We start from the raw sequence: 20,191 nt of genomic DNA on the forward strand, positions 1-20,191 counted from the left end.
ACTAGAATCCAAGAAGCAATGAGGTGGAAAAATTCTTAAAATGTTATTATCGACTCACTCTCTTTCACGCGGTTTTACTGTAGTTCATTCAAAAAGTAGTGCTGCCATTGCATTCATGTCTCAAGACACTCTTTTGGAAGATTATCGTGTATTTAGATTATATTTGTTATAGAATTTAATCCATGCTTGAATGTGCTCGGACAGCCATAGAGGACACAGAGCTCATTACTGGACTAAAAGATAATTTTTTACATTTTCCAAGACCAAATATATATCACGTGGTATAAGTCAATTTTAAGGTGTTCTCCTGAAGGTAAAATTGATGTACAAACAGAGTGTACATTAAAATGTATTTTTAAAGACAAAAAACAGCTGGAAAATAAAAATGGTTTGCCCACTTGCCTTATCACAGTATGTATAAAAGTTCACTGTGATTGTATCTTTTTAATGCTAACAAATGCTTAAGTGACAGGTGATTAATGTGACGGATGTATGACATCATTGTTTGAATATCTGTAATGGGCGGAAATCAAAAGTCAATAGTGTGCAATAGCTGCATGTTGTACACTAGAGCTGGAGAGTAAGTGGTGAGCTGATGATCTGATTTCCTGTTTAGAAGGAAGCAGACTCAAAAAACTGGGTCAAACTTACATAGTGACAAACTAACAGGTCTTGGTGCTTGATCTAATCTAGATTGTGCTGTTAAAAAATTGCCAGATTGGTTTACTCCATGAAAGAGTTTGATTCCCAATTTCCATTGTCATCGCACATACCAATGCACAGGATTCACACTATAATTTTTTAATGGACATAAATTTTGTTCACGAATTGAATACAATGCAACGGTAGTTCCATTTTAGTGAGTAACAGGATTTGTATTTAAGAGAGTATTATGCTCCATATAAATTTGTCCTTCCCAAGTGTGAAAACAGTTTACTTGCACTAAATATATTCAGCGACCCCCCCCCCCCCCCCATCTTTTGGCCTGAGGGTTGAACATGCACACACAAGCCTGCATTATGGAATAAACTCTATCCCAAAAAGCTCCCCAGTTTGAGCTCCAACAGTTGAGCCAGCAAGACAATAAACAGCACCAGTAAAGTATTTAAAAATTCAAACATGCATGTCGATAGACAACAGAAAGATCATTAGTTCATCATGTTAATGTCAACCTGCATAATGGTGTGTTACTTTTACAATAGAACAATAGTCTTCCTGTGGGTGTGTGCCAGGAGAGAGACAGTAAAGAGGTAAGTGTAGAAAATAGTGCAAAGAGCGGAGGGAGATGTTAATTCTCTTATCTTTAATACATGAGCAGTGTTCCACTAATGGACTTAAATGTTGTGGCGTTGCTTTTTCACTCTTTTATCTTGGCTCTGCATCTCCTTGTGTGTGTGCAATTTTCTTTTATAGTTCTCTCTTTTGTTAGCTTCTTTTCTACTCTGTGGTCACAGCAAAGACCCTGGTGGAGAATTGGAATGTTTGGACACAAATGGAATTCTCACAAAAACTTGCATTTTTTTCCATGAGTAGAAGTGGATCAGCTAATGATGTTTGGGTGTCTTGTAGTTTGCTGTATTTAAGTGCATCCATCTGATGTCATGCGGTCGGACTCAATGACTAGCTGGATAATGTACTCCAAGTATTAATCTCACTATGGTACAGTGCAGCTCTACAGAAGTGGTTCATTAGTTAAAGGGCCATTCATGAATGTAGTCAGAACCCCACCCAGTGGAAGAACCGTTATTGTACTGACACGCACAGGCAAATGCACACACACTTCCAAAGAGATAGCAGAAGTAGAGAATATATTTTTTAAAATAAATCTTTATTTAACGACGCAGTTTACATTGACAATATATTTACAGATCACATCAATAAATGCCAGGGTTCCTAAATAAAAATTAAGAAACATTGACAATATTGAGATGGGACCATAACTTCAAAGTTTTAACAGCTTTGTTAGAAAACGGTAGTCAGAGAGAGTACACGGTACAAGATAATGGGGCATAACTTACACATTTATAAAGAAAATAAAGCTCAGAGATGTATTCTTGAAACTACCACTGAGTGTACTGCTTTTGCTGCATGGCTTCCTCTTAAATCTCAAATCTTGCTTGGAATTATTCATGTTTCATACATTTTAAGCTTAACCCCAAGAAAATGAGCTCAGTAAAATGTAGAATTGTTTGTAAGTCTGTGTATGCATGTATTTTTGGTATATTGTTTTTCTTTCAAAGCAAGACTTTGCTTTTCCTTAATTGGTATTGTACATAAATTGTACATTGATGACTGCTTAATACAGTCGTTGTCTTTATTATAAATCTCAGAGCTTAACTTGTTCCCAAAGTGAAGCAGCAGTGTGTGTGTGATTGTGTGTTTTGGACAGTTACCTTCTAAGTCTTGTTTGTTTGACTTAACGCATTCCTCTCAGCTTCTTGCTGAAAGAAACTCTTGTTCTCTTCCACATTCATTTGTGGGGTTCTCAGTTTGAAGCTGAGATCAGCACTCACTCTGCAGGTAAATTTGGAGCATTTTCTTCTCAGGATATATAATGTACTGTATTTTATTTTACTCTTTAAATAGTTTTGTGTTGAAACCTAAAATACTGTTTTCTTTTTCTTTTTATAGACATGAAGTTTGTATTGCTTTTTGCTCTTTTCACTGGTGGTAAGTACAATATTTAACATAATTATTATATCATCATCAAGTCATAGGTCACTCAAATATTCATATGTATTTATTATAACTCATTACAAATTACTGATTGTGCAGGTGAGCCTGATCTTGTGGTTAGTAATGTAAAAATGTAGTGAAGAAATTTACTCTGATTGGCTGTACAATATGCTTTTAGCATATTTAAACACTGAAGGGTAGTTTGTTTACTATATATTTTTTTCCAACTCCATTAATTCATCATTCTTCAGCCCAGAAAGCGTTTTTTGTCGAGAGTCCTTTGCACTGTTCAAGCTATCTTCTGTCATCATTTTGTATTTAGGGGTTCTGGCGGCCCCATTTCTGAGAGATGAGGAAGCAAAGCGCTTCATCCGACTGAAAAGACAGTCGGGATACTGGGACCCCCACAATTCTCAGAACCAGTGGGGTTACACCATCCAGGAGCAGGTGACGTGGTCGTCACTAGTTTTGGACAAACGGCACATATTTGCTGAAAAACACACTTGTTTCCTTCATAAATGAATGTGTTGCTTTGGCACCCTTTGTGACTTCTCATTGCTAAGGAACTATGCTGAAGTGACTTGTGGAGCTTCAAGTAGTGTGAAATGGTCAAAAAATATCTTTGATTTTGCATGAATTTCCTTGACATTGGTTTTGTCTCTCAGGCTAACGAGTACTGGACAGCCCTTCGAACAGATGCCCAGTTCTACATGGATATGGGTCACCTGATGTTTGACCAGTCTGTGGCGGAGTAAGTGACAAAGTATTCTAATGTCGAGCCCATGACCATGGCAGAATAATGACAGTTAGGAAGAGAGTGATGACATTTACGGAACGCAAGCTTGGGATCCTGACTGAGGAGGTGCGAACGAGACTGTCAGAAAGCTCTTGTCAATCGTCACCAAAATTCACATGCACATGTCTAAGCATGCCCACATGAATCTCTGACATTGTCAGAATGATTTCTGCACTATTTTGGAGTTTATGGACATGACTGTTTCCCTCCTTAAGGGCCTACGGCGAGGAAGGCCTTATAATGCCAATAAAATCCAAAATACAAAGGCAATGTTTTGATATTTTCTGAAGTTAAAGTAGGCATAAGTGGAGATGTGCATGTTGAATTTTTACAATGATTGCCATTGTTTTCTGACATTTACCAACATTGAGTATTTTTTTGTTGTCCGGGCAAGAAAAAAGCAACTTCTCCTAAATATTCGCTCACGATCACGCCTGGCAGGACGATTTCCTTTCCGTGTACAATCGCTACTGTCATGATCAGGTTTCAGCTGAGGAGCGCCAAGTTTATGCCAGCAGCATTGTATTCAAACTGCAATTAGCATTGTTGTTTTGTGAATTGGACATTTTTGGACATTATTACACAGCCCACACATTCTGCCTATCAACAAGCAACTATACAAATGTGCAATGTTGATACGGACATGGTATGGTAAGGACTACTGACGTTAGTTCTTCTGCTTGCTTTCCTAGCTACTAAGTGGACGGTGTAGCACAGTTTTTTAACATATAAAAATACCACTCAATGCATCATTTGTACTTGTTTTTTATTTACATCACGTGGGGCTGAGCTGACTTTATAATCAATAATGTCATGATAATAGTAATGTCATAAATAACACGTTTCCATTGATGTTGCAGTGAGAACCACAGACTGTACATGGAGATGTTGCGCAATACGAGAGCTCACTTGGACAGCCAGACCGGAGGACGCAAATAGAGAAGACGAAGACAAATGATATGAGGGTTGACATGATAGACATGATTATAATGTGGCTAATGCAAAGGGAATGTTCCATGTTTGTACTGTAAAACTGCTCTGTACCTATGTTTTTAATGCAAATAAAAGATTAAAAAGTAGCAATTTAACGCATTTTGTTTATGGTAATAATTTGACCGTTCTGTCTACCCAACAATATCACAAGAAACAAATCATATGAGCCAGAGATGATAGAACATCATATAGAACTTTGTTGGTTGAGACACACTTTGATATTGCATTTCAAACAGAAAAACTGAAATACAAACAGTTCTTATTGTGTAGAAGAGGTAGAATTCTGTAAATTTTGTGAAATGGATGACTGAAGAGTATTACAGTTGCAACAAATATTAGTAACAAAAAGAACAATACATTTCAAGTCACATTCTTCTTTTTATTACGATGAGGATGATGATGATGATGATTATCAACTATAGAAATAGTGGCAATTTAGGATATTCAGGACTATCAGAATCAAAAGTTGTTTCATATTTCTGACCACTAGGAGGTACTGTCATCTACTGACAACCTTGCATTTCCGTTCTTGCATGTGCTCCAATTTCATGCACGCATCAGCATCACGTTGAGGTTTTGCTGGATTGATTAAAACACAATGTATTGGAAGACCTATAGATGAATACAACTAAGTCATTTTCCTACCACTTAGTCAACCCTCAACCCTCAACACTTTACTATAGTCAGTGGTAGCTAGAATATACTTGTGATCACTGAGTGCAAATTAACATTTCAAGCCAAGGTGAACATTTGTCTATACAGTACTTATTTTGACCTAGGTTTGCTACTTTTTGTCGCATATATTGGAAGAAGAAAAGGGGTTTGAGTAAGTTGATATATGACAAAACAATTCAAATCTGTCAAAACAACATATTGAAGAAACAGATGTTTTAGACACGGAGAGCTATGTGGAAGAGATTTGCGTGATAAGTGTAAGAATTATCACAAGTATAACAGATCCCCTGTAATAAAATGATTACTGAGTTATTGGCTCAAAAATCAAGTGATCTATGCTACAGCTGTGAGCTCGAAGTTGGATCCTCACTTGGAATTGGTGGTGGGATTTTGAAGAACATGTACAGAGCTGGAGTGAAGATGCAGACGGTGCCAAGTATGGAAACAGTCAGGAATGCCCACAGGAAGATCCTGTCTAGCACCTGGGCCACAAACTTCCAGTCTTGAACCACCTGGAAGAAAAGGGGATGTGAGTATAACAATTAAAATTCCCCACATACTGATAGCGTATTTAAAAGGACACCCATTCACACAGACCTGTAATGAGGGAGGGGGACTCAAAATGACCAGTCGCAATTTACCTTTGTGCGGAAACATTAAGTGATTGTGCACCAACTGCTTGGATAAGACTCTTTTGATTACCTTCTGTATAAATGAGTCTTGAACATTTTACGGGTGTATAGTTGTGCTGTTGTTATACTCCACTGGTAGCAGTACATTGCAGTAAATGCACACTTAGCTAGAAACCTATAAAACTCATCAAAGCCTTCTCTGGCAGTTAGTGAGAATTGAACCCAGCCTCCCATAGCAAAAGTCTGTGCCCCCCCCCCAGTTTTAAATTGACTGGCAATAAAGCACTTGCAGCACACTTTGGTGTGCCACGGAACTCTGGTTGAGAATCACTGCTTTGGACTAGCGGTGAAAAACTGCCACAGGACTTCTGGTAAGGCAGCTTGAGAGAGAAAAACAAAAAAAATCTATTTTTAGAAACCTGATGAAGGCCAAATGGATAGATTTTGAGTTCCTATGTTGAGAGTAATTAGTAGAAATGAGTTATGTTCTGGAGAGTGGCATGTTCACTTTTCAACACAAACCCTTTCAACCATTAGGAGGTCATCTTACCTCTCGAATGAAGTGTTCCTTGCGAATATGTCTGCTGATGTAGCGCACTGAGTAGATGGCCTTCTCTAGCATGGTGGCCCAAGCCTCATCTTCCTTTCCGTCTGAAGCACTCTGTCCTCCGCTCGCCCTTTGGCCTGCTCTCCGAGCGCCAGATCGTGGCTTCACCTCGGGACTTTCAGGAGCCAGCTCCGGGTAATGGTACCGGTCGATGTGACCTCGCATGCACAGCAACCTGGGCAGCTTTTGAAGAAAGAGGTTGCGAACCCACGGCGACATGGGGTGGTAGGTGGCCGACGAGCGGTGGTGTACGTTGATGACGAACACGGTGACTATGATGGAGAGCGTCACAAAGATCATGATAAAGAGCAAATACTCGCCGATAAGCGGGATGACTTTGGAAGACGAAGGGATGATCTCCTCGATGACGAGGAGGAAGACAGTGAGCGACACAAGAACAGAGGTAGAGAGCGACAGCTTCTCCCCTTCGTCGGACGGAAGGTAGAAGACCAGCACAGTCAAGAAAGACAACCCCAGACAAGGGATGATGAGGAAGAGAGTGTAGAATAACGGCAACCTCTTCAGGATGAAGGAGTAGGTGAGGAAGGGGTAGGAATACAGGCCATCCTTCCTGTTTCCTTTTGCACCCGTGGCGTTGAGGATCTCCCATTCGCCGTTATCAAAAAAGTCCTTCCGGTCCACGTGGTTGTCAATCAAAACGAGGTCGACCATGTTGCCGTCGTAGGTCCAAGAGCCGAACTTCATGGTGCAGTTCTGGCGGTCAAAAGGGAAAAAGGTGACGTCCATGGTGCAGGCCGACTTGTAACTGGCAGGCGGTGTCCAAGTGATGACCCCGTTGTACTTGACAATGGCTTTGGTCATCAGCGAGCCCTCAAACCGTCCGTCAGCACTAAGGAAAAAGCACAGTCGCAGAATGTCTATCTTTTGGGGATTGTTTAAATAAATAAATATATAAGTAATTCCTATAAAACATGGTCATGTAGGATAGTCAATGAACTCTAGAATGTTGCTGTTACACAGTCTAAAGGTTTTTGGGACAATATGTCATGGCTGCACAGCCATAATGGTCCCAATTTCTTTTTATTGTTAGTGTTGGTTTTCTAGTTTTCCTTTTCAATATTAATTGATCGTCTCTGATCATGCAGTGGTTCTCAAACCTCTTTACTGTTAGAGAGGTTCCTAATGCAATTAGTGGTACACTTTTAAAATCAATGCTTTAAGACCTAGGTTTTTCTTCTTTTTTAGCACATTTTTTATTTGCCTTCTTGCAACCTTGATGAAAAATGATGAAAATGTCGGTTCTTACTTTTCGTACAGGACAATGTCAGGGAGCCAAATGTTTTCAGATGGAACTCGAATGGAAGTAATGCCTCCATATTTATCTGGATTCCAACGCAGCTTGTAATCAAGCCACTGCTGCTCAACAAAAAAACAACACACACACACCAATTGATTCATTAACTGTAAGCATCAAAATGAAGGTTAGGTCGTTATTACCAGGAGTTACACCCAGTGGCTTTATGCAGAATTTTATTGTCATAGAGAAACTTTGATTGTTGTGTCTTTTTATGGAATATGTAATGGAAGATAAGTCTATCCATTTTCAAAAGCGAATTTCCTTATTAGGATTAAGCTATGAAACTTTTTCCACATATGCAGTGAAATGTGTGTATATTATCGTCTTTTTCAACAAAAATAAACAGTGCAGTAATACAAACGTTGACTGCTACTTACCTGCCAAAGCCAAACGTTAGTCGTCATCAGCTGGTTCTTCTCATCCTAATCATAATAGCACAAATAAAAGAGTAACATGAAAAATGTATCACATGCTCAAAAATAACCAATGGTTAATATAATTACAACAGTTAATTGAGTTGATGGTATTTGTGTGATGTATTCGTTTCATCCACTATAAGCTGAATGACAGTGACAAACATTTGGAGTCATGGTGTGTGTCATAGTCATTTAGACAATTATACTAATCATTCACCTCATTGGTTATACTTGCATAGATGTACGTATTAGATACAACAGATAAGATGTAAAAATATCTGCCATTGCAAAGATTACGCTATGTTCAGTTTGTATTAACACTGTCAGGAAGATGTACAGATATGTAACAAATATCAACTATATTGTGTCACGTCCGTGCCAGAGCACGCTCGGCCGGCAACTTCCCTCAGCCACACCCCTTCATCACCGTAATGTCTGTCACCTGCTTTCTCTTGTTACCTTATGTATTTAAGCCCTGCCCGGGTGTTTCTCGCTGTTGGTGTCTACTGTTGTCTTCCATGCATGTCCCCGCCCAGTGTTCCTGGCGTCTGGTTTCCCTCTGGTCTGGCTCACGGTCAGAATTATATCCTTGTCCAAGTGGACTTCTGTCGGTCGCCCTGTCTGTCTGTTGGCTGGCCGTGAGTCTTTGTCCCGTATGTGTCTTCGGTTTCCCACCTGACTCCCTTCCCCTTCAATAAACCCTGCTCCAAGCTGCATTTGGCCGCCCTGGCTCAACTTATTTCCTGACATATTGTTGTGTTTTTTAAGTCTAAGTGGTGCAGAATAAACTGCATCATATTGAGAGGTGGAGATTATTTCCCTTTTAGGGACAGAATTTGGAATTAGCTTTCATTAGATTGTGCAGATGCACCTGATGAAATTGAAATTAAATGTACAGTCATATGTTGAGGCCTCTAATGTTGTGATGTCTTGGCATATCATTTTAACGAATCTCCTTTTTTTCCCCAGACATTTGAAAAGGACATAAAAACCTGAGGACCTAAATGAAGGAGGACAAGAACATTGATCATAGGCCTCTTTACAATGAGATGGAGGGACGAGACTAGAAAAAGATGTGAAGAAAATAGATGACTTAAAAGATGTAGAGGTCTGCAGGTGAGAGTATTTCCTATGAGCCCTGACCCCAGCTGTCACCCTTAGTTGGATGCTGTGGCCATCACACTGAGCAGAGGTGAAGCAAGATCTAATAATGAGCTTTGCAGCAGACAAATAGGCAGCGCACAACACATTGTCGCAGCACTCTCCCCTCTTTAGTTGAAAATTCAAAAGGACCACCTGGCTGTAGCGACTGAAACAGTTTTTTCTCTCACCCAAGAAGGGACTGAATTCAGCTCATGTGGCAGGTGGAAGCTAAAACGGTAGCGATGAATATTTCACGCTGGGGAGCGTGGTTCATCCATTAGCATTCTCAGTCTTCCTCCCTTTGAACAAACCAAAGCATCTCATCCTATCAGCAGCAGCACTGAAATATTGAACAAGCACTCCAGTCAGAAATGGAATGCTTGTGGATATACAAAGTGTTGAGGAATAATAATAATAATAATAATAATAATAATAATAATAATAATAATAATAATAATAATAATAATAATAATAATAATAATAATAATAATAATAATAACTTATTATTATTATAAGTATTATTATTTATTATTAATATTAATGTCATGTGCCACCTGCCAGCCAACCAGTGATTTTCCTTCAATTGTTCTCAGCCACGTCTGGCACTGATCAGAACCTTGGACAGTTCCCTTTCTCTGCTCCTGCCCCTCCCGTCCTGTTATGCAGTGACCAGCATTGCTTGCCCTCACCTGCTGCTCATTACCACACCTGCTCCCAGGTACGTGTGGTTTGCTACCTGTCTGTTTGATACCTGTATGCTACCTGTCAGTTGCCTGGGGTATATCAACAACATAGTTTTTTTTCCTGTGGCTTTGTTTTGTGCTAACTCCCAAAAAGAGAGCAGCCGAAACAAGGGGTGTTGGGAGAGAAAGTGCGTGACAAAAAAGACCAGAAATTACACATTTGGCTCACACTGAGAGCACACGACTCAAGTGTCACCATACGCATCTTCATTTGTGAAGTTAAGGTTGAATGTTTTATTGCTTTTACAATATTATTGTGGCTGCGGCAGAGCCCAGTGAGCTAATATTTAATTATTACTTTGGGGCCAACGTGTGCCATATTGTTGAGAATGAACTATGGTGAAGCATATCCTGTACATGCATCTATTTACAGCCTGGATTGTCACCAATCATGGCTATCAGGGCTATTCCTTGTTCAACATAAGTGACAGCATAAACAATAAACCAGAATATAAATATCCATAAATGCTAAACCAGAATATAAATATCCAGTAAAAAAGATGACTGCAGTCCATTAGTGTGTGAGTGAGTCTTGCCCTGTACTCTCCCTGTCACAAAATTCAGACTTTATAAAGATGACAACTCTCAATATGATGAAGTGACGTTTTACACCACAAAATGATGTAATACAAAAAAGGCAAACCTTTTCAAGCAGCTCTTGGATTTCATGGCATTGTGCATGCGTACCGAATGAAGTGTAATTGGTAAGCAAATTTATGTTAGCAATTGTTAAGTGTAAGTTATGAAGCAGAAGCACTGTTGTATTCGCTCTCACCACATCGACCAGCTGGGAGATCTTGAGTCCGAAGCGGACTCTGATGGTATCGTTGGCGTGTTGAATGGGTCTCACCCAACGCTGGTAACCTTGGAAGAGATTCTTCAGCAGGGTGTCCTCCATCTCCGCCAAGGATACAAACTCATTTGATGCTCAAATGAAAAGAAGAGGGTGAGAGTGAAACATAACATCCAACAACCCTAAGTCTGGTACTGCATTTGATGCTGTATGTTGTTTCTTTCAGAATTCAAAGGTATAATTCTGTTGTTTACAAGTTGAGCTGTCATCACTATAATGTAGTACATAAAAACAAGATAGTACAGTCATTCATACAAGACGAAATGTATCATTTGCCTCTTTTTGTCTCACCTCTCTGATGTTTTCTTACCAAGTCCTACAGCTTAAAATTTACTTTAAGTTTAAAAAGGTATTAAAAGGATACCTCATCAGCAATTAGATATGAAATTACCCTGAAAAACAATCCAGTTTATTAGGTACACATGCACAATCTAACAAATGTACATAAAGTATACATATACTTACTGACACTAAGTATTTATTTACGAACAAATATGTATATTATTGTGGTTGTATTTTGCAGTGTATCAAAGTGCACTGCCTCAATCTATTTTATATATATTCAGTATTTTTACAAAAGGTGCAGGATACCGTTCCGACCACAATGAGAAACATATTGGTAAATTAGCCTTTTGAAAACTGGAAAATTTACATTAGGTATTTTATTATTATTAGCAGTAGTAGTAGTGTTATATTTGAAATTTTGCCAAAATCTAGTCTCGTTCTTGTGGATTCGATCTCGTGAGACTTCTCGTCTCGTGGGATTTGTGTCTTGCCTCATCCCTACGAACTAATCAGGAGCAATTGTGATTGGCTTGGTTTATTGGTTTATTGAACATACAAACATTACATTATGGGAAATCTTTCAAATGTATGGGAAAGAAAAAAAATAAATTATTGTAGATCTAAGTTAACATGTTCAAGAGAGTGGGTGGAATAGTGATCGTGAGTAGTCTGTAATTTCTTGCATATCAAATTAGAAGTACAATTTGGGGCCAAAGTTCTTTTTTTGCAGAAATTAGATTCATCATGTTCTAGTGACAAGTCATAATAATTGTTGTAACAAATATGAAAAAATAACTGAAATTGCTTGCATAATATGAAAGTAATTGGGGCACCTCGAAAAAGGTTTGTATTTGCTGATACTTACAAGTCATAATAATTACGTAACAAATATGACAAATAACTGAATTTGCTTGCATAATATGCAAATAATTGAGGCACCACGAAAAAGGTTTATATTTGCAGATAGTTGCAAACAAAAACAAATGTCTCAACTCACTTCAACACCAAGATGACACCATGTGTGGGGCAAAGCAAGAGTGTATTTTTCTTTGGCATGAAACAGCTGATAAAGTAAAAGTAATATAAATTTTGACATACTAGTTAAAGTCTGGCACTTCATTTGAAGTACTATTCTACTAGTGAAGCACAGGATGTTGGATGTGCACACATCTGCACCCAACTGTAGTACGTAGTGTGCACATGTCAGATTGTGTAGTATTGCGTGACTAGTAACCTTTGCGATGCCAAACTTGACATTTGTGCAGAAATGTCCTAATGGTGGAAAGCACCAGTGGTATAATAAATACATTAAAAAAAAAAAAAAAAACGTTATGAGTAAGACACATTCGTTCTACTAGTGCGCTCAGCCTAATCGTTATATTGCGTTGAATTGTCTGACTGGTAAGACAAAGAGCGTACCGAACCAGCATTTAATATGCTGGATATCAGGGATATCAAGTCCACGAAAGAATGCTCAAACGACTTTGCATGCATGCGTGCATACGCATCAGTTCATTCTTACCACTGATGGTGGCGAGGGCGAGCGGGCAAGATGCAGCCGAGAGGACAAAGAGGAGCACCAACTTCATCATGTCCTGTGCGCTTCTGCAGATTCTTTTTGCTAACGTCTGACAGTCCGGGGACACGCCGAGGCTTCCATCAAGACGAGGCGTGCAAGCTCCGGTGCTCTCAGCGATACGGCGTGCACGCGCAGACTCAGGGATGGAGCGTCAAAGGGTGAAGAAGGAGGTGGGATGGAGGAAGAGGACGAGGGGTGGAGTCACAGGGAAAAAAAACGTGGAGCATTTGTTTCGATTATTTTCACAACAAACATAAATACAACACACCGTGGTGTAATAGTTCACGTATAAACCTTTTTTATGGAATCACCCTTTTTTTAAATGAGTCATCTATTTTTAGAGCGTGTCCAAATAGTTCTGCTGTACTTACATTTAGGATTTTAGGATATAAAACGCTCAAGTGCAAAAGCTTTCAGTTTTGAAATTTATATCCTAACATTTCAATTGACTGAGATGTAATGTAACACCTCATGTTAAAGATGAGGGAAACTCCAACGCTCCTGAAATTACGAGTGACTGATGCTTCATTTTAGGATGGACTTCCATGTACACCCACTGGAGGGCAATAATATAGGAAAAAGATTCAAGCATGTTGTCAAAGAGCATCCATTGAACATGCATAACGCATCATACTGATATTCCCAGGTGGAGAAGTGAGAATGCAGCTACCTAGAGATTTGAAATGCATTACATAGGGGGAAAACATTTAGGAATTGGAGTCATTCAATTAGTTCCTTTCACAGGATAGGTGTGGGTGTTCCATTGAAGTGTGAAAATACTCATGGGAACATCACCAGAACAAGTACCTATGAGCACTGTGCAGCCAAATGTTGACTAGGTCCAAATGACAGCTTTACTGTATCAAACTGCCCATTAGAAATGACTGATTAGAAAAATGAGAGATTAACTTATTTTCAAACAATTTGTGATGCCTTCATAATCCAACATGGTTTATATCACAAGACAGTAATTGTCCAGAAATTATACTATCCGCTATTTGTATGCATTTTTGTTACAAAGACACCCATGTGACTTGTGACTGATGGCCATGGGTTCTCCCAGATGATACTACTTTTGATAGTGTTGCATGTGCTGAGAATCTTGTAGGAAGAGTGTGAAAACGTCAAGCTGAAGTGTTAAATAAACAGTCGATGGTTCAGAAATTGGCTTAATGAATTACGTATAACACATTTTCATTTTCTATGTTGCTTATCCTGTTCAGACTCAATGGGGGCTGTAAAAGATAAGAGACCAATGCAAGATTTACAAATAAAGCTTAAAGAAAATAAGATCATTTCAAAACCAAGGGTTGTTTTGGACTAGATTTTCTTGCTGTGCTTGGGTCACACTCATATAGACAGTAGATCATGGGCACTCAAATCCTAGTCTCAAAGGGCCGCCAAAACCTTTTTCAATCAGTTAAAATCTATTTTTTAAGGTGAAACAGGTCACACGCAATCGTGCTGTAGTAGGCAAAATAAAATGTTCTTCTCATTCAGAACAACAATGTCATTTCCATTTGATGGGCCGAACAAACACGGGAGCGACTGAGTAGAAGAATTCAAGACAAAAGAAACATATACTATTATAGTTTCTGCTAAATGATCAAATCATTTATTTAAAGAAAAAAGTGCATCTTTCTTTCCTACTAAACATCTCTTTAACTTTCGAGTGAGTTCAAAAGTTCAAAAGCCACGCTTGTTTTTGAAAAGACAAACTGCTGTTTTGTTCAATTATATCGCAAAGCAGCATCAGATACGATAAAAAGATACAAATCTGCAACCCCTGCAGGTGAAATGACCGAAACCATTTTGGTGCACAACATACAAAGTACAATGCATCAAGCACAAAGAACATGTTTGCTATTTTGGATCTTCATCTCCTCCTTCTGTCCTCATCGTGGGCTACAGTGATGAGAGGCTGGTTATCACAATGAAATTATCCTGATTTTCTGCTCCACTTGGAGCCAGGGGGACGAGCAGCTGCTGCCTCCCAGATCGTCCCGTCCGCCTCCCCTCTAATCATTTGGAAACAAAATTTCTTGTGGGCTGGAAACCTGCCGGTTCCTTCCATGACAACTCAGGACAGCTGGGTTTGGAGAAGCATGTGTGATTGTACTGCGGTGGGGTTTTGTTACATGCACGACCCCAGAAACCAAAAGGAACTACTTTTGTTATGTGTGTATTGCTGTGGACTGGATAATTGTGTCCTCTGTTGTTGCATAAATTCATTGTGCATAATTTGGCTGGGTGCAACAATATTTGTTAAAGCAGAGGAAGCAGCTGTGTCTCGCCTGCGCCTGTGGGTTTTATCTTATAATATGTTTGTTATTGTAAGCCTTAAAAAACTGGTGATAAAAGCAGCACAAGAACACAAGTATAAGTATAAAGTCACTGGTCCCACACATGCTCATCTGTTAGTCAACAGAGGTTGCCACCAGCACTTTAAATGATGAGTTGATAAACTTTAAAGCTTTCATTTAAATGAGTGGCACCTTGACTATTGTCAAGCGCTGAGTGAAGAATGTATCACTGAATTCATTAAATGAATCCGCTTTTCTCACAATTACTAAATTGAAAGACAATCGAATGGATGAATATGCAATACTAGTGAACCTCATATATCAATTCAATTTTGTTCTCATGTATTAATTTATTAGGAATGATTCAAGTGGGAGGCAAAAAAAGACGTTTGCAAAGTGTTTTCAATATGTGTTTGTAAGTGTGTGCATGGATTATGAGTGTGTGTGTATATGTGTGCGCATGTGTGCATGCTGCAAATCAGGTGGCAGAATGAACTCTGGCACATCAAACATGTTGTCATCAGATGTGACTCAACTGTGCTTCTTGTGTCTCATCTGTACTCGTGCATCATGCATGAATGTCTGTTGACGGTATGTGCGTGCGTGTAGTATAGGTTCATAAAAGTGCAGGGCCAAGAAGCAGGGGCCAAGAATTGCAATAAGTACTGCCTTGAGAGATACAAGTGACATAACTTGATTTGTTTTTATATACAAAGTCGTTGTTGAAGCAAATCATTACATTGATTTACGAGTAAAAGTTTGAGATACGAGCGCTGAACTCAAATCAACTCATTTCAGAAAAAGATACACTTAGAACAGTTCTGCAAAAAAGGCAACAGACGTTATAATTTTATCTCTATGTCTCTCTCTCTCTCTCTCTGTCTCTCTCTTTATTTGTATATACATATATATATATATACACACACAAACACAGAGCCATCCATCCATTATTTGCTATGCTTGTCCCCATACATATGTACGGTATATTTTATACATGAACACACGTACACATACTGACCTGTGTGTTTGATGTCGCCATTGTATCAAACATACATGTGATGTCATTTACAGTGTAGTCAACACTACAGGGCACGCTGGGATGTGTGAGGTGTGGGTAGTGTATCTCAGTGCAACTTGACAGTGAAATTTGTCTCTCTTTCCCATTTAGAGTCAAAGAGTTGTTGTATAACCAACCGCCCAGCGCCTCTGGACAAGAGCGACAGATAATGAGGCGCCTTCTGTCACGTCACATATGCAACACATCACGTGCGCATCGAGCTGCAGTGACAGCATCAAGAGGACCTCGACTTTTGGCTGACAATATCTCATTGTGTCTTCAGCTTTTAGCGGACATAATGTACTGCAGGGTTAGGGTAGGCAGCCTATAATGCACCTTTCAACATTCATTATTCATCATGCACTGAAAGAAGTTTAGATTTATTGATGCTTTAAAAAAAATGACAATCAGCACAATACGAGAGGAAACCACTAAAACAAGCACTCAGTGGATGCTGTGTTAAAGTGTATGTAATGATATAAAATGATCAGTCCTTTTGGCTACTATACCGCGTATCCTATTTAGGATTGTGGGTAGCTGGATATTATCCCATCTGGTTTTGGTAAAATGGTAGGTTACACCATGAACCCGTCACCAATCACACAAAAAGTAATGAAATTGGGAATATATTGCTTAATTACAAAAACTGTTCTGCCAAAAGAACAGGAATTTTGATCTGGTAAACATATTCAACCTACAGCTACATCCATTCATGAAAGTCTCATTACCAAGATGAAACCTTCCATGAAAATCAGGCATCATCTCCCACAAAACCATCTCAAGAAGTAATGTTCAGAGATTATTGGGAGATTAGGAGAGCAAGTACTAATGCTTTCACAGGTCAAAGTGCATCTGCATGTCGAATAACAATAATAATATTTTATTAAATAGGCTTTTTTTCATCAATTTCCATTACATATTGATGAATGGGTGGACCACTATATTGCACAAAACATTTTTAGTAACCAAAAATGTGTCAATTTCTTTCATGTTACCAAGGTGATACTGAATGGAACCCAACCTATGAAACTGAGGAGAATGACACTAGCTACATCCGCCGTCTTGTTTCCACAATTTGCACTCAAGAAGCTGATTATTTCTGCGTAACCTGTGTCTTGTCCATGTTTTGAGCTAACTGTTGATGATTCCTTTGTTATTTAAGTCAAAGGCCCGTATAGCTCTTAACAGTAAAGGTTTCTCACAAAGCTTCTAGCCTTAGAGGATCAATTTCCCACACAAGAATGCAATATGGCTCAACTGCTCTGAGCCTGGCAGTGCGGGATATGCCATTGGACACATTTGCCCACATGCATTTTTGGGAGCTTTTGTCATGGGCCAATGAAACCAAGGTTGAAGTTGCATGGGACCGTAATTCCAGAAGGTATGTTTGGCAGAATAACAACACCAAAAGAGCCTCACAGCAAAAGTGAAGCACGGTGGGGGCAGCATCATGGTCATTGGCTGTTCTTCCTCAGCTGGAACTGGGCCCTTCCTCAAGGTGGAAGGAAATATTAACAGTTTCAAATAAGAGCCAACACTTGCACAATACTTTAAGCCTTCTGCGAGAAAGCAAAATAAACTTTACTTCAATTCTCACACTCCAATAATAATCAAATCAAATTAATGGTGAAAATAAGTTTTGAAATTACTATGTGTTTAGAATTAAGCTGTTAGCGGTATCAGGGGATGGAAGTTTGTATTTGGATGAACTACAAAATATTAATCGTTATCATAATCACATCTTTTGCAGCTGAACAAGAACTATCTGATATTAGTGTTACCTGCATGAAAAGATTTAATTTGGGTAACGCAGTATTATTACTTGAAGCAAAATAATGTCCTACTAATAAAACAAAACAGCTACACAGATGACTCGCTCCATTTGTAAAGATCATAATCTGAATTGTGCGTGACCTTTCAGTCTGAAACCCAAGAAAGCGCCAGAAGCATTTTGTGTTGTTAAACCAAAATACTCTTAATTTCTTCGACAATGTTCGTGTATCCGTCTATAAATATGCATCCGGTATCTCTGCACTTGTGTGTTTGCCTGTGTGTGTGTGCATTCACCCCCCCCCCCCCCCCCTCTAAGAATGAATTATTTAGAGAAGAGTCTCCTCAACTTATCCACGGTCGAGCGGCCTCTGGCACGTACGGTTCTGCTCACAGCGGCACAAGAGACCCTAATTCGGCATCGTCTGCCGCTGTCCTACCCGACAGCGCCACACAATCTTTCCTGCATGCTCAAATCCACAGCTGATGTCCCCTTGCTGTGCCCTCACCTTTGCGCAACTTTTCCACCGGAAAGATCTGGTCTTTTGGCATATAATGTATCTTCAGTTAAAATAAAATAACACACACAATTTCATGTTCTCAAAAACATTGGATTTAAAACATTGTGGATAGCTGCTATCTCGGAGCCGCATAGAAGAACCATGTAAAATATTCATCCATATGGCTGGCTTAATAATGTATTATCCCTCAATTTAGCACCCAGAGCTTTGCTGGGCTCAGCTTTGCTGCAACTGCCACCAAGCACAAGAAGTCCAGTTTCCCAAGCTTTGAAAATATCGCAATTTCACACTTACAAATTCCGATTAATGCGGTGGAGCAGCTTGTAGAAGGCCGCCTTCTCCAACCTGCAGCTTGTCTGTGTCCTTCACATCATACAGGGAAGGTGAAAAATCATTGCGGATTTGTTCAGGTGATTAGAATGTTCAGTCGCTCTGTCATGATTACGATTTTAGGTTAGGTGTTTTTTACAGGTTGTTTATTTCCAGGATTATGCAAAAGCTTTTTTTGTGGCAGAGTGCAGGAGCCATGAGGCATTTTGGTATAAATATGACAAGTGTGGATCCAGGAATATTTTACTGATTATGGGGCATTTTTGTTAAAAGAAAAAAAAAAAACTGACAAAAACACATGAAAGCTTACCCTATAGTGCTGATCCAAATTATGATTGTCTCACTATATCAGAAGGCTGTCATCTATGAGTTCCTATCTATCTCCCCATGTTTCTGAAGGGCATCTCAGAAGCATACACAATGTCCCAATATAGTCAGGATCACCTCACACAGTGGCAGCTGATACCGATGCGGCCACCTCCTCTATGAGCCAGACTAAGACTGATGTGATAGTGCTTCATCTCTGTATTTTTAACTTGACTCTGTCCTCTCTCTACAAGTAATCCCCAAGCACCCAAGTTCTGCCTCACGTCCACACAAACATATGGGGAAGCTCACACTTTCCATTTCTCACTTTGCAGGTGTCGTGCAGTCTTCCCCCACCTCTGTTGAGCACACACATTCTGGGCGCACACACATAGAGAAACATGCCGCACGCAAGGGGGGATTAAATGTGACTGGTCGAATTGCTGAGAGCCACCGGCTGGGCCCATTTGAAACCAGGCTGGGATCAGACGAGGGGAAATTTGCGACCACCAAGAACCTGCCATTTGTGTGCTTGTCAGTGCTGACAGGCACATTCAGGCTGAGCTGTGACCGCCGATAGATGGAGGGAAAGAAGGAAAAGAAAACAGAATGTGCTGTGCTGTACTTTTGCCATGGAGAGAACAGAAGTTCACTTCTCTAAAAACACATCAACTTTTCTGAAGTGGGCAAACGCAACATCATTATGCAGAATTTGTAGCAACAGCTATGCATAGTGAGTACGGTAAATACGTACAGCAATTGGGTTTAAATACTTAGGTAGAAAATAAACCTAAAGAACCTTACCCAAACAGGTGACAGAAATCTTCATCCAATTTGGTGCCAACATGTATCACTGACACATCATTATTGTCACATATTACTCCATGGTGTTAAATGTGTTTAAATCCACAGTGGTGTGATTTAGATACATATAAAATTATTATATATTGGCAAAGAGATGCAAATGCAAGTGTGGACTCACAAAGAATAAGAGTGGCCCAACTTTATGTGAAACACAGAGCAAATACTACATCACGTAAAAATATTAGGAATTTGTTAAACAAAATCATGATTCGAATTTTCAAAATGCAACTTTTTCACTTGTTTTACAGTAAATACATCACATCAAACTATTAGGAATTTCTTAAAGAAATTCATGATTAGAATTTTCAATAAGCAATAGTCGTA

At 39.3% G+C, this 20,191-nt stretch overlaps 2 protein-coding genes across 3 annotated transcripts; one reads left to right on the top strand and one right to left on the bottom strand.

Moving 5' to 3' along the window:
- Positions 1-2,477: 2,477 nt before the first annotated feature.
- On the top strand, positions 2,478-4,551 carry LOC133161994 (uncharacterized protein C3orf85-like). The gene is made up of 5 exons (XM_061290778.1): positions 2,478-2,520; positions 2,632-2,670; positions 2,999-3,123; positions 3,342-3,427; positions 4,333-4,551. Exons 2-5 carry the CDS (start codon positions 2,634-2,636, stop codon positions 4,409-4,411), a joined length of 327 nt encoding a protein of 108 aa, XP_061146762.1. The 5' UTR covers positions 2,478-2,520; positions 2,632-2,633; the 3' UTR covers positions 4,412-4,551.
- LOC133161982 (neuronal acetylcholine receptor subunit non-alpha-2-like) lies at positions 4,513-12,842 on the bottom strand. Of its 2 annotated transcripts, XM_061290766.1 has the most exons (6): positions 12,660-12,842; positions 10,775-10,926; positions 8,075-8,119; positions 7,647-7,756; positions 6,323-7,229; positions 4,513-5,652 (listed from the first exon to the last, which is right to left on the bottom strand). In XM_061290766.1, exons 1-6 carry the CDS (start codon positions 12,727-12,729, stop codon positions 5,479-5,481), a joined length of 1,458 nt encoding a protein of 485 aa, XP_061146750.1. In that variant the 5' UTR covers positions 12,730-12,842; the 3' UTR covers positions 4,513-5,478. The 2 variants fall into 2 exon arrangements, with proteins under 2 accessions (XP_061146750.1, XP_061146742.1); XM_061290758.1 differs by lacking the exon at positions 12,660-12,842 and having other exon boundaries at positions 10,775-11,101.
- Between the last annotated feature and the right edge of the window lie 7,349 nt (positions 12,843-20,191).

Source organism: Syngnathus typhle, linkage group LG1 (genome assembly GCF_033458585.1).
Source record: "Syngnathus typhle isolate RoL2023-S1 ecotype Sweden linkage group LG1, RoL_Styp_1.0, whole genome shotgun sequence".
NCBI lineage: Eukaryota > Metazoa > Chordata > Actinopteri > Syngnathiformes > Syngnathidae > Syngnathus > Syngnathus typhle.